Genomic DNA, 13,047 nt, shown 5'->3' with positions numbered 1-13,047 from the left:
AACTGCCTGGTGCCCCCGCATCCCAGATAGGAGGGAAAAAATGTGAGGGAAAGCTCATTTTCCTGCTGAAAATGCCTGTTTGCCTGCTGGAAAATCCCATTTTCCTGCTGAAAACGCCCATTTTCCTTTTGGAAATGCTCATTTTCCTCCTGAAAAGCCCATTTTCCTCCTAAAAAAGTCCATTTTCCTTGTGGAAATGCCCATTTTCCTCCTGGAAAAGCCCATTTTCCTCCTGGAAAAGCCCATTTTCCTCTTGTAAATGCCCATTTTCCTGCTGGAAAAGCCCAGTTTTCTCGCTGGATTCAGGCCGGGGGGGGCAGCGGCGTGAGGGGACTCAGCCGGGGCTCCCGGCGGCCGCCAGGGGGCGCTATGCCACGCCCCCCCCACCCCCGCCCAGGCCTGACGTGACGTCGTCGCGAGGCGCCACGTCCGGCGCGAGCGGCGAGGGGTGGGGCCAGCGCGGGGAGGAGAGGGAGGGGGTTGTGGCGAGCCCGCCCGGCCAGCCAATGAGTGGCGCGCGCGCGTGCGCGGCCGGCCAATGAGGAGCGCGCGCGTGCGCGGGGCGGGGCGGCGCTGGGCGCGCGTCGCGGGCTGAGGCGGAGGGACGGGGCCAAGATGGCGGCGCCCGTCCTGCTGCGGGTGTCGGTGCCGCGCTGGGAGCGGGTGGCGCGGTCCGCGGTGTGCGCCGCCGGCATCCTGCTGTCCCTGTACGCCTGCCACCTGGAGCGCGAGAAGGGCCGCGACAGCCACTACCAGGCCCTGTGCGACCTCAGCGAGCGGGTGCGCTGCTCCGCCGCCATCACCTCCAGGTGAGGCGCGGGTGGGACCCGCCGCCGCCCCCGCGGGGGGAAGGGGCTGAGGGCTGCGGGAGCGGTGGGGACGGGTCCCGGAGTGCTGCCTCCCGTCCCTCGGGGGGTGCTAGGGGCCGGGCCGGTGCTCGGAGGGGCTGCGGGCCGGGCGGGGGCACGGAGGGGCCGGGGCCGGGGGCAGCGCTCCCGGTGTGGGGCAGCCCCGCGGCGGGAGGGCCGCTGTGGGAACGGGGATTTTCGGGATCGCTGCGGCTGGAGGGTGAGGCACCCGCAATTGCTGTGTTGTAATCAGTGGCAATTAGGTGGAGTGACAGGCGTTTTAGTGGTAAAAGCTCGGGAGAGAGGAGTGCTGTAGCTGTGAGCAGTGGTTAAGGACAACATAAACAAGTGCGATTGCGGGTGGTTGGCTTTGTTAGCTTTAATTGCAGTATCTGTATTGCGTTTTCATTGGGACATCTCCTGGCAGCACGGGAGATGCTTTGGTGATCCAGAGGAAGTGCTTCATTCAAGGGAGACTTGGATGCCTCTGCAGCACAAGCCCAGTCCAAATCCTGACTTATTTTGCAGATGTCCAGCCAGTACAGCAGTTGTTTTCTAAAGGCCAAGGGCTCTTGTTTCCGTTAGGAGAGTCATTGTATAAATCTGGTTCTTGAGCAAATCTGTGTATTAAATCCTTCCTCTTTATTTTAATGAGAATTTTGTTGTTATTGTGTTAGTGTCTTCAGCTCAATGAGTACTTGAGATTTCCTTTTTTCCCTCTCAGTATAACCTGTGCAAAAGCTGTCACAGTTTTTATAGAGGTACTTGCTGTATCATCATAACAAGCCAGTTTGGGGGAGTATTCTCATTCTCTGTCAAGCTGTGAAATTTTTGAGGCAAAACCTCCAAGGAGCTCTTTTTCCTAAATCCTCTTCTGTGGTGACAGAAGTGAGATTGTGTGACAGAAATCTGGATCTCTGGTCACCTGATATTGTGGTTGAGTGAAGGCTTTAACTCTGCTTTTCTGTCTGCCTCAGGTCACCTTTATTTGTGAAGGTGCTTGTTCATGTCTCTGCTTGGAAAGTGGCCTGAAATGAGAAGTTTGACTCTAACTAAGGAGAAAACGTCAATAAACTCACCAGATAAATTCAAATAATATGAATTAAATCATGCTTAGGCTACTGAGATGAAACCATGTGAGTCTCGTCAGGAATTTAACTTTGATCACAGATACAGGGTAAAAAGAGAATAACAGAGGTCGAAGCCTGTTCTTGTGTGGAATTGGTCCTCCAACAGCTTTTTGTTGTTGCTGATGTGACAGGGAATTGGATGTCACAGTTTTGATGCGTGTTTACTGAATACTTGGGAGCAGGAAATTACCTAAAGATATAATTGGAATTATTTCTAATTATGGAATCAAGCTCGGTAATTACAGTGTTCATTAGCAATGCTGCAGCTGACACGTTGAGTAAGACCTGGGAATCCTTTGCTGGAGGAATTCTGGAGGATAATGTGAGGAGTTAGGGATAAAATGCTCTCAGATCTCCCAGCAGTTGCTAGGAGAACCATGCCTGGAGTGAAGCACTGCAAATGCCAGGAGAGCTCGTGATCGTTGGAGCAGGTGGTGAAAGGAGTTTGTGGAAAAGAAACGTGCAAGTTCTGTTCACTCCAACCATATTTGGAGAAGAATTTGCTTTCCAGGCTGTGCAGGACACAGAGGGGGAGTTCTGCTTTAAAAGTGAGACAGGAGGGCAAGGCATTAAAGTTGGAAAGAAATTAATCTTATTTTCCACGTTGCCACAGCTCCCCATCCATTGTTCTCTCACTTTCTCCAGCTGAGTGTTCCTTGTTCCCACATCACCAAAAGTTTCTCAGGAACTTCATTTCTAAAAGGAACTTTTAACCACACTTTAGATTTCACTGGGGTTGTAAAGTTTCAATTTTGTGTTCCAGCTTTTTCACAGGTAATTCAGATTTAACTGTCACATTTCTCATTGAGCTGTTACACTGACAGTCAGAAATTATTGATTAGCTAATTATTAGAGTTAACTCTGCAGAGTTAACTGGGTGAGAAACTTCTGTTTCTACTTTGGATTTTAGATGGGTCCTTGGGTTATGTGACTTTTCATTTAAACTGGATTTGCTGATGGAATTTGGAATGTTGCAATCTTCACATCTTGAGCTTTGACTCCAAGAGTGGGCTGAACTTTAAAAAGCACTTAATGCTGTTAGGATTCATTTGAAATGCATAGAATAATTAGAATAAATTAGTTTATTCCTTCCTGAGCTGACTTTCTGGTATTTTGGGTGGAGTTTTTTTCACCAGCTGTTGGTATTTCCAAGTCTTGCATTTAAGCCAGATCTGGCACTGGCACAACAGCAAGAACAGAAATGTAAAGACTGCCAGCATGCAGAGGGAGGAGCACAGAAAATCTCCTATCAGAGCCTGACTCATGCAGAGGGTTATGTTGGAGAGATCCCTTCCCAGTATCCCTTACCCAAAACATGAATGGTCAGCATATTTCAAATTTTTATCAAGGGGAAAGTTCATGAAATAGTTTAAAAATAAAATTTGCTAAGGAGTGGCTGATAATGGCAAGTATTAGGGCAATACCTCACATCCATGGCAATTGCTGTATTTATTTTAAATTAATTGCTGTCTGATAGTTGAGAATAATTGTCAAGAATGGCTTTATTTATAAATAAGCTGGCTGGTTTATAAATTGGCTACTTTATAAACTGGCTAATAGTTTTGGACTGAAAAATACTTTTGGTCTTGCTGTATTTTCACAGTGGGAATTAAAGTGATAAAACACATTTCAAGTCATACAGGTCATGCTACAGCTCGAAATAAAATGTGACCTTTAAGTGCTAATGCAGAGACCCAGAGCCTTTGGCTTTGGCCTTTTCCATGCCCTGAGAGATTTTGGGATCTTCTAGTACTTTTTTCCTTTCTGTCTTGATGAATTGGAGATTGCTGGAGGATAAATTAGTGGCTTAGAATGACTTTAGCAGCCTGGCATGCATCGATGAGTGCTGCAGGAGAGCCTCAAGACAGCAGCACAAACGAGCAAAGGGCACCTGTGTATCTTTAGCAATATTTGCGGCTGCGTCAGTGAAGGGGTTTGGCAATAGTCAATATTGATCTTTGCCTGATTGCTGAAGGAGTTCTAGAGTCAAAATGGCATTTTGGGAACCTGGCTGTCATTGGTATTCTAGGAATTCCCTGTTCTGTTCGTGGGCAAAGTCTTGGATTGGTGTCGTGTTTGAGGCACTTTGAAAAGCTGTGGAAAAGTCTGGTGTGACAGAATGGTTTGGGCTGGAAGGGACCTTCAAGGTCATCTTGTCCCAGCCCCTGCCATGGGTGGGGACACTTTCCTCTATAAAAGCTGCACATCCACCTTATGTTTTCTGTGGATGCACCAAAATATTCACCTGGTAGTTCCTGAAAATGCCTGTTAGATGTGGGGTGTGTTGTGGGCAGGTCTGACAGGGTGGCCTGTGCAGCTGTAGTGTTATTGTGTGGTTCTGCTCACATTCATCAGTCACTTTAAACACTGAATTTACACCCGGTGTGTTCTCTTTGGTTGTTTGTGCTGGTGCAGAGCTGTTCCTCTGCAGAGTGGGTGTGAGTTGCTCTAAGAACTGCAGGTGAAACTGCCCCGTGCTGGTTTCTCAGCAGAGCACACCTTGCTAGAACTGTTCTGGTGCATCTTTACAGGGATCAAAGTGACAAGAACAACCCCATTGTCCAAGGAAATGGGACATGGAGAAGACTTCCCAGACCTCCCTAAGGTGATGCTTAAACAGGTTCTGTTGTGAGGCAGTTCCTGTAAACTTCTGGTCTGTCAAGTTTGCTTAATTCCAAGTAAAGAACATTATGTGGCAGTTATTCATATTTAGAATAATAAATTCCTGATATCCCAGGAGTTCTTTTCATTGCTGTACCTGCAAGCAGATATCCGGTTATGTTTGAGGCTTTCAGCTGCTAGTGTTAGTGACTGCTGTAAGGTGCTAGGAGATGAAAAAGGGATTCTGGATTGAGTGTGTTTGCTGTCTAAGGGGAGCTTGGAAAATCTCTGGTTTGGATTTGGGCAGGGAGAAATTGGAGGAGCCAAATTCAGTGCCACAGGGGAGGGGAGGGAAACCCAGAGTCATTCCTGGGCTGAAGGGAAACCCTGCCCTGGGAGCCAAGGTTCTCTGTCCCTTGTCCCCAGCTGGGCTGGCACTGTGCAGAGGGCTCAGGACTGGCACAGGGGGAGCAGAGGGTGTGAGCTGGGAGGATCCAGAGCTGATTCCGTGGGCTGGAGAGGGGAGGTGTTCCAGGAATGCTGGTAGAAACCAGCTTGGAGTTTTAAAGTTGCTCTTAAAGCTGAAGAAGCTGATAACTCAAGTATTTTGTTGTTTGTTTTTTTGGTTTTTTTGTTTGGTTTTTTTTTTTTAAATTTTATTAATTTTATCTTTCTAGTATAAAATTGATGGTTTAATACTGATACAACACTTATTGACTGAGGCACATCTTTTATAAAACACAGCAGTGCCCCTGCTGTGAGAATCTTTTATTTTCCATCCTTACAGTGCTCACACAAACATGTTAATTTTTGCTTTTCATAAATATATGATTTCCAGCTTGGCTGGAATTTGTAATAGGGCTAGGAATTATTTTGCCTGGTGCAAAGTAGATTTAACAAAGTGCTTATAATTCAGATTTGGGCTCCATTTATGGTAGCTTAATAGAAAATATTATTAAGGAAGGAATAGAAGGAGTCAGTCCTGTTGGCTTGTATTTTAAATAGCCAGTGCTTCTGTAAAGGCTGCTATAAAATAATTATCCTCTGTCTGCTTAATATTTTGCTGATCTAGACACTGAGAGTTGTTACAGACTCTATCTGAAGCAGAGCTGGAGGATATATAGAAGAAAACCTCATTTGGTTATGCTAAATGCTGCTAATAGATTTAAACATGAAATTAAGTGTATCAACATTTTTGAGCACTCCTGGCAAGTTTACAAATGGGAATTTTTAATCTTCTTTTTTGTGGCTTCTAATTGAAGGCTTTTACTTAATTTATTAAAACTGTTAAGAGTGGCCTTGAAGCCGTGAATTAGATTTAATCTAAAATCCTCTGGTGAAGCTGGAAAGAAGTTGCAACCAAAGTTTCTTAACATGCTCCAGATCCTTTGACCTTTATATGAGCTTTTTACTGAAGGCAGGGGGTGAGCTCTGCTGTCTGAGAACTTTCACTCTGGACCAGAAATTATCTCAGAAGTCCAATGTTGCTTAAGGAAATGTGCACCTCACTTATCAAGTGTAGCCTTTTTTATTTTTTGTTTTTGATAAAATTAGATTTATTGTTTCCTCTAGGTTACAAAGTGGTAAGGGGTGCTTGCTGTTGATAACAAAATAATGATCATGGGATGGTAAATAATCCTGAAATGAGAGGAAATAACTACTGCTTAAATAACTACTACTACCCAAAAACCACCCAAATTTGAGTTCTTTCCTTGCAGCTTGAGTCCAGAATCTTTGTTATTGTTTGTCCTTTTGCACCAAATCCAACAACTGAGAGAGAATTCTGTTGGCAACTGCTGCTGCACAAATGCAGAGATTGGGGATCAGACAAGCCTGTGAATAATCTGGTCCCCTGGAGGATTTGATTGCATTTCCAAGCAGTCCCTGAGGACACTGGGATGAGAGCTGGGAATTGTCCTTTTTTCAAGGCATGCTGGACCTGCCCTGAGCCAGTGTGGTTCTTTCCATGTTAGAATGGAAATACAGGGGTTACTTCAGTTCTGGGCATAAAAACCAAGGGGGTTGCCAGGTGAAAGGCAGGGGATGTGATTCTGCTCATCACCAGGGGTGGTTTTGAGGTCAGTGCTCAGAAAGCACCTGGGACATCCAGGAAGGCCTCAGGGGAGGCTGCCAAGTGCTGGTGCAGGTGAACCCCCAGTTTCTGATCCTTAAGGACAGTGGAGGCCAAGGAAAGATCATTCTTGGGGCATGATCTTTGACAAAACTGTTCAAAACATCTGCAGGCAACTGTCAGAGCTGGGGCTTGGCTACAGAAACACTCCAGCATTTCTTACAGGGGCTGCAGGGAACACTGATCCAGCTGCTGGCTAAATAAACATTTTCTTGTTGGTTTGTTTGACTTGGTGGGTTTGGCAGGCTTGGAATTCCGCTGCTTTTGGAGCCAGTGCTGGCAACTCAGAGCTTGTGACTTGTTAAACTGGAAGGTTGTTTGCTTGTCCTCTACAATGTTGGAGATGCTGGTGGACTAAAAGAGGTTTTTGTGTTCCCTTTTAGCATTTTCTCTGCTAAATTATGCTAAAATGTTTCAAGTGGGTCCCCTAATATTCTGTTCTGGAACATAGAGGATGTTCATAATTGTGCAAAAGAGATTGAAATTATTTTAGTGATGTAAAAGTGTAAGATTTTATTGGAGGTACATCACTTGTGGAGCACAGTGACCTCAGTTCTTTTTGTCTTCCTGTTAAGAAGTAACAATTGCAGACAAATACTGCTTTAAACTTCTGAAAATGCAACATTGCTGAGCTTTGTGAAGTACCTCAAACCAAAAGGGGCATTGTTTAGAGGGTGGATAATAACTTTTAAAACCTCCTTTTGATAAAAGACAGTGAACATTGGACTGAAAGTCACTGCAGTGTTCAGTTGTAGATGTTGGGAAAGGATTCATTTTTGATTTCTTGAAACACTGTTTAACATTTTGGAGAACATTCAGAGTGGTACATGCAGATAGAGAGGGAAACTGAGTTACAAAGATGTCTTAAAGGTTTGTTCCTTGTAATTAGCTCAGATTGCTTTTGATTTTAATAACAGTGAAACTCGGGTGTGGTGAAAGTGGGTTTGGCACCTGTGTGTGTCAGAGTGCTCTGAGTCACCTCGGGTGACAGCGACCTGGATCTGAGCACGGAGCTCCTGCTCCTCAGGGATGGAGCCACCAGGCAGAGCCAGGAAAAGCTTGCAGAAATCAGGCTCTGCTTTTACCTTGCTCTGCAAGCAGCTCTGTATGTCCTGCAGGTCATTTTGTTTAGCATTCTGTATATAAAAAAAAAAAAAAAAAATGCAAATGAAAACACTTCTTCTAAATGACCTTTTTTTGTAAAGTGCAGGTTACATTAAATACTTCCAAGTTTATTTTTTGCAGCTTATCTTGCTATTAGGACTTTCTTCTTGCTATTTGTTTGCCATATTTTTTTAGACTTTGAAAGTTATCATTAATCAGGCAATTCACACCTGAGTCTGGTGTGAAAATGAACGCTACTCCGTTTTTATCCTTCCTTCACTTGCTGGCAGAAGTTCCTGGTTCATTGTGAGTTTTACAACATTAATAAAATTAGGAGACAATTTAGACTTTTCAGCAGGGAAATGGGAGTATGCAAAGTAAATATATTAAGTCTAAATACTTTGCTTTTCAGTTTGCTGCAGAACACTTGCTCCCACTCCAAACCTTATAAGGCTGGGAAAAGTGTTCTGTGCTAAACCCCAGGCTGCTTAGCTGTCTCCAAGTGTGTGGAATAAGATGTGAGATTAGACCTGGACTCCATGGGCTGAAATGTAATACTTGATGTCCTCAAAGCTGCTACAAGGCCAACAAGACACTTAATGAACTCCTGCATGTGGAAAAAGCTTTCCCTGTGCTCTGACCTTGCAGCTCTGCACAGATCACTCCAGGACTCTGACTCCTGGGAAGGGCTGGAACTCATTATCCTTCCTCTGGCAACATTTTATTATTCTCTTGCAGAACAGCTGCAGGGTCAGGTTTTGTAAAGTGCCATTTCTGATATTTTAAGCTCGAGTTTGCTCTCAGACATCACAGGATGTGATGAACATCAGAAGTGAGAGCACTCAGGTAGGGCTGGATTCAGCATCCTGCATTTGGTTGGAGTTAGGCTGATGCTGAACCTTTGCCCACTTTGGGTTGTGCAGGAAAACCTGAGTGTGTTCAAATCATTCTAATGTCAGCCTGCCATAAATTCTCACTTGGACACCAGAACAATACACTGAACCTGTGGATGGCAGGCTGAAGCACCTATAAATGTAATAATACAGGAAAATAAATATAAACTATTCCATGTAAAAATGATAAATTCTTTAATGTACTTGTGTGGCTCTTTAATACAGCCTTTGGAATTTGGACAACACAAGACAATTGTTACATGTGCTGTGACCATCTTATCAAAGGAAGGCTAAAAAATTAACAGTTCTCACTTAAAATCCAGGTAACATTTGAACTGTGGGAGGAAATCTCACCATCACTGAGATTCTTTGTAATTCTTTGTAACTTCCATAGCCCCAGAGCTGCCCTGGGGTGAGAGCAGAGAGGCAGGCAGTTCTGCCCTGCTTTTCCTGGCAGCTCTGGGGTGCTGAGGCTCTGTCCCCTGGAAGAGCATTGTGTGTGCTGCCTTGAAGCTTATTATTGGCACAAAAGTTTCAGTTTTAAAAGATTTGAGACCAAACTAGCTGAAAATATGTTTAATTTTTAACTGTTTATACAGTAAATCTGCTTTCTAAGAATTGTGACCTGCTGGGTTTCTTGGGGAGAAGAGGATAAGATTATTAATAGTAAATTCAAACTTAGTCTGCAATTAAAATAATGAGTTTTGCACAGATGGCTGTGAGACTACCGAGTGTTTTGGAGATGATATGAAATTGTCCTCATTGTGGTGCCTCTTTCTGTGAGAAAACTGCTGTGATGTGGTGGTGGCAGGTCCCAGGTGAGTGACATCAGCACCATTCCTGCCTTGTGCAGGGACACACCTGAGCTGTGGCTTGGTTCAGCAGGGCCATTGCCTCGAGGACAGGAAACTTCCTGAAAACTTCACTTTGCTTGGGGTTTCCTGCTGCAGCAGGATGAGGATTGGCACTTTTTCACCTTGCTCAGTTAAGCTGCTAATGTGAAGCAAACCTTACATTTGTTTGCTTGGCTTGATGCTCCAAAAATCTGCTGGCAGATATCCCAGTGTGCTTTTGTGAGTTAAATTACCTTGGAGGAGCAAAATAACTTCATATTTTCAAGTGACACTAATAAATAGGGTTCTCACTTTGCTTTTACAAATAATGGCATGATCTGCCTTAGGGCATGGAATTAATGGTTTCTGGCACAAACACAATTGCTAATTTAATCTTTCCTCCTCCTTTTGCAGCAGCAGTTTTGTAGGGCTTGTGCTGCTTTCTGCCTTATCACTGGAAAGTTGAAAGTCACTTTGTAGGGATTTCAGGTGTTGGTTCAAAGTGTCACACTGCAAGAGCTCCAGCAAACAAGGGCTGGGGATCTTGTGATGGTGCCATCCTCAGCTCGCGTGCTTGACAGATTTGGGTTCCTCCTGAGCTGTTTGAGGAGCAGCTGAGGTACAGATTTATGCCCTGGTTCTCCTGCTCTGATGCACACAAGTGAGTGGAACAAATCCTTGCCTCAGCTTTGTGGTGACCTTCTGTCTGACTGACTGTGGTGCAGAGAGCTGCTAAAGCTGTCACTGGGGGAAGGAAGTGTTCCTGTGACAAAACAGCTCCAAATTCCAGCCCTGGGAAGCAGAGCTGGTGTTCAGGGAAGTTCCAGCTGGGTGAACTTAGCAGTTCCTGGTGTGTCAAACAACTTTAATCAGCAAGGTGTGGGATAAAGCTGTGCCCAGTGCTCCCCCTGTTGCTGCTTGGTTTTCCAGTCATGTCAGAATATGTGTCCTTTTCTTTCCCCAACAGCCCTGAACTGGAAATGCTGCTGGAAAGCAGGAGGTGGCCAAACAAGAGTTAATTAATTTCCCTGTTTTACAGATGGGGTCGAGGATTCGGTCTCTTGGGTTCCATCTTTGGAAAGGACAGTGCAATAAATCAGTCAAACAGTGTTTTTGGCCTGGTGTTTTATATACTACAAATGCTACTTGGTAAGTATTCATTCAGTTCAGAGCCTCAAGTGTAAAGCAGGGCTGTGGGGATGAAGGAGGGCAGCAAAATCCATTGCACAATCTGCAGCAAACCAGATAAATGCTTCTGATTTTTATATCTTGGGGTTTTTTTAGCAGCACTCTAATGATACATCTGTCCAAAGGGCTTAAAAACCCAACTGATAACAAGAGTAATTGCATTTTCTCCTGATATGCTATTAATAATCCAAGTGTGAAGACAGTTTCTGTGCTGGTATTTTCACTCCAGTATATTTGGCATTGGATTGCATGGTGGAAAGAGAGGGAATAAAAATGGAATGGGCAAGTTTTGGAGGAGTAATGGAGAGAGCAGGCAAAAAAGTGCATGAAATATAATTTTGTATATTTCTTGTTAACTCTGTGGTTTGCTACAAAGCTGTTAATCCTGACAGAAATAACTTGACCACAAATTTTCCTATAACTCAAGAATATGAGGATGGTTAATCCTACACACACTCCATATCACAGACAGAGCCTTAGCTACTCCTCTCCAAATACCCAGGTGGTATTTTAACCAGAATTTTGTGTAACTGTTGCTGAGTGGCTGAGTTTGAATTCAGTTTTGCTCTGTGTGGAGAGGGGTGAGTAACTTTGTCTCTCTTGTTGCAGGTATGACAGCAAGTGCAGTAGCAGCTCTAATCCTCATGACATCCTCCATAGTGTCTGTAGTAGGGTCCCTGTATTTGGCATACATTCTGTACTTCGTGCTGAAGGAATTTTGCATTGTCTGCGTGCTCACATATTTGCTGAACTTCATTCTCTTTATCATCAACTACAAACGACTAGTTTATTTGAACGAGGCCTGGAAGAGGCAACTCCAACCCAAACAGGAATAACCCCTGCTGGAACTTTTGACTGACAGTCTGAAGACCCAACTTCCATTAAGTTTATTTTGCAGTAATTTTTTTATTCTCCATATCAGACACTTTTTGCCCCCCTTTCCCCCACAAGAATCATAATGGAAATTTTGAATTCTAAATTTCAAGGGGCCCCAGATAATTTCTCTGTGCTAATCTTCAGTTTCAATGCGGTTCTGAAAGAAAGCTCTATAACAATCAAAGACAAGCTTTAACTTTACTTGGAAGGAGTTTTAGCCACAGCAAAACCTAGACTCTCTCTCTTCCCCTCCACTTGTGAAGTGGGTAACACTTGCTATAAAATATCCTGTATATAAATTCAGGTATAACAAGATGTGATCATGACATGAAATATTCTAGACTAGCATCACCATATTTAATATTGCCATGTTTACAGTAAGTGTATTTTTTTCTTTTTTTCTTTTTTTTTCCCTTTTTTTTTTTTTTAGCTGATGGACTTAGATTTGACTAGGACTTATACTGTAAATAAAATTAGAACTCTTGGTTTCATCCCTGGAGAACTCACTGTCCCATGGGTTTGGTTAGGAGCTGTCAGAGGGTTCAGCTCAGAGTCGACTGACACGATGGAAGAAGTGACCTCCAAAGAACATGGAGCTGCTGCTCTCACTGTTGTGATTTCACAAGAATGATGCAAATTGTTGGGGGTTGTTTTTTTTTTTTTTTTTTTTTTTTTTTTTTTTTTTTTTTTTTTTTTTTGTCTCCAGTAACAAAAATGGAATTAAAGCTGAAACCTGAAGTATGTTGATTAAACGACAACCTCATTAATTTCTGTACAGAACAAAAATAGCTTCATGTGGTCAATGAAAAGCTGATTTGCAGATTGGGGGTTGGATGAAGTGTTCTTTGAAAGGACTCATTTCCAAGCAGAGCTGTTCCATTTGAAGCTGTGCTCAGCCAGCCAGTGTTACTAATGTTTGATGTTCTGTGAATGCTGCAGTATAGAATTGCAATTTGCAGTGGAAACCACTGAGTGAGCAGGATAACCAAGCAGTGCACTGAAAAAGCAGTTCCTTAATTGATCTTGGTCAGGATCTTTGGTTTGTGCTATATTGGGAAATGAACTTTAGGCCTGACACACACACACAGAAGATCTCTTGGAAGGGCAACCTGTTTAATGGGATAAATAAGTCAATGTGCTCCTGAAAATGAAATGTGATATAGTGCTATCATTGCTCTTTCTAAGAACTAATTGGGGAAAAAAAAATATTAAACTGCAGATTTAAACAAAGGAACAAAATTGTACATGTTGTTTCTGCACTCAGTATTCTAAGGCTGAATGTTAAAAGTGCCTTCTGTCTTCAAATCTTAAACCAAATACTTTGTGTTGAACTTGGCAGGCAGAAGTGTCCTTGCTTTAAAAATGAACAAACAAAATTCCCAGCAAACTTGCTGGGGATAGAAGAGTATTAAGAGATCTGGTTTTAGTTTTTAGACTGAGAAG

The 13,047-nt window shown here is 43.6% G+C and overlaps 1 protein-coding gene across 1 annotated transcript; it reads left to right on the top strand.

Moving 5' to 3' along the window:
- The first annotated feature begins 587 nt into the window (after positions 1–587).
- VKORC1L1 (vitamin K epoxide reductase complex subunit 1 like 1) lies at positions 588–12,232 on the top strand. The gene is made up of 3 exons (XM_041482598.1): positions 588–809; positions 10,580–10,689; positions 11,338–12,232. Exons 1-3 carry the CDS (start codon positions 616–618, stop codon positions 11,562–11,564), a joined length of 531 nt encoding a protein of 176 aa, XP_041338532.1. The 5' UTR covers positions 588–615; the 3' UTR covers positions 11,565–12,232.
- Positions 12,233–13,047: the final 815 nt, after the last annotated feature.

The sequence above is a fragment of the Pyrgilauda ruficollis genome, unplaced genomic scaffold (genome assembly GCF_017590135.1).
Source record: "Pyrgilauda ruficollis isolate IOZ18807 unplaced genomic scaffold, ASM1759013v1 scaffold59, whole genome shotgun sequence".
In the NCBI taxonomy this organism is placed as follows: domain Eukaryota; kingdom Metazoa; phylum Chordata; class Aves; order Passeriformes; family Passeridae; genus Pyrgilauda; species Pyrgilauda ruficollis.
The sequence above is the reverse complement of the archived record's forward strand: the minus strand, read 5'-3'. Positions and strand labels throughout refer to the sequence as shown.

Excerpts from the sequence above, each read along its gene's own strand:
- VKORC1L1 (XM_041482598.1), top strand. The coding sequence starts at position 616 with ATGGCGGCGCCCGTCCTGCTGCGGGTGTCGGTGCCGCGCTGGGAGCGG. Across the intron at positions 810-10,579 it reads TCCGCCGCCATCACCTCCAG|ATGGGGTCGAGGATTCGGTC; the intron begins GTGAGGCGCGGG and ends CCTGTTTTACAG. Across the intron at positions 10,690-11,337 it reads TATACTACAAATGCTACTTG|GTATGACAGCAAGTGCAGTA; the intron begins GTAAGTATTCAT and ends CTCTTGTTGCAG.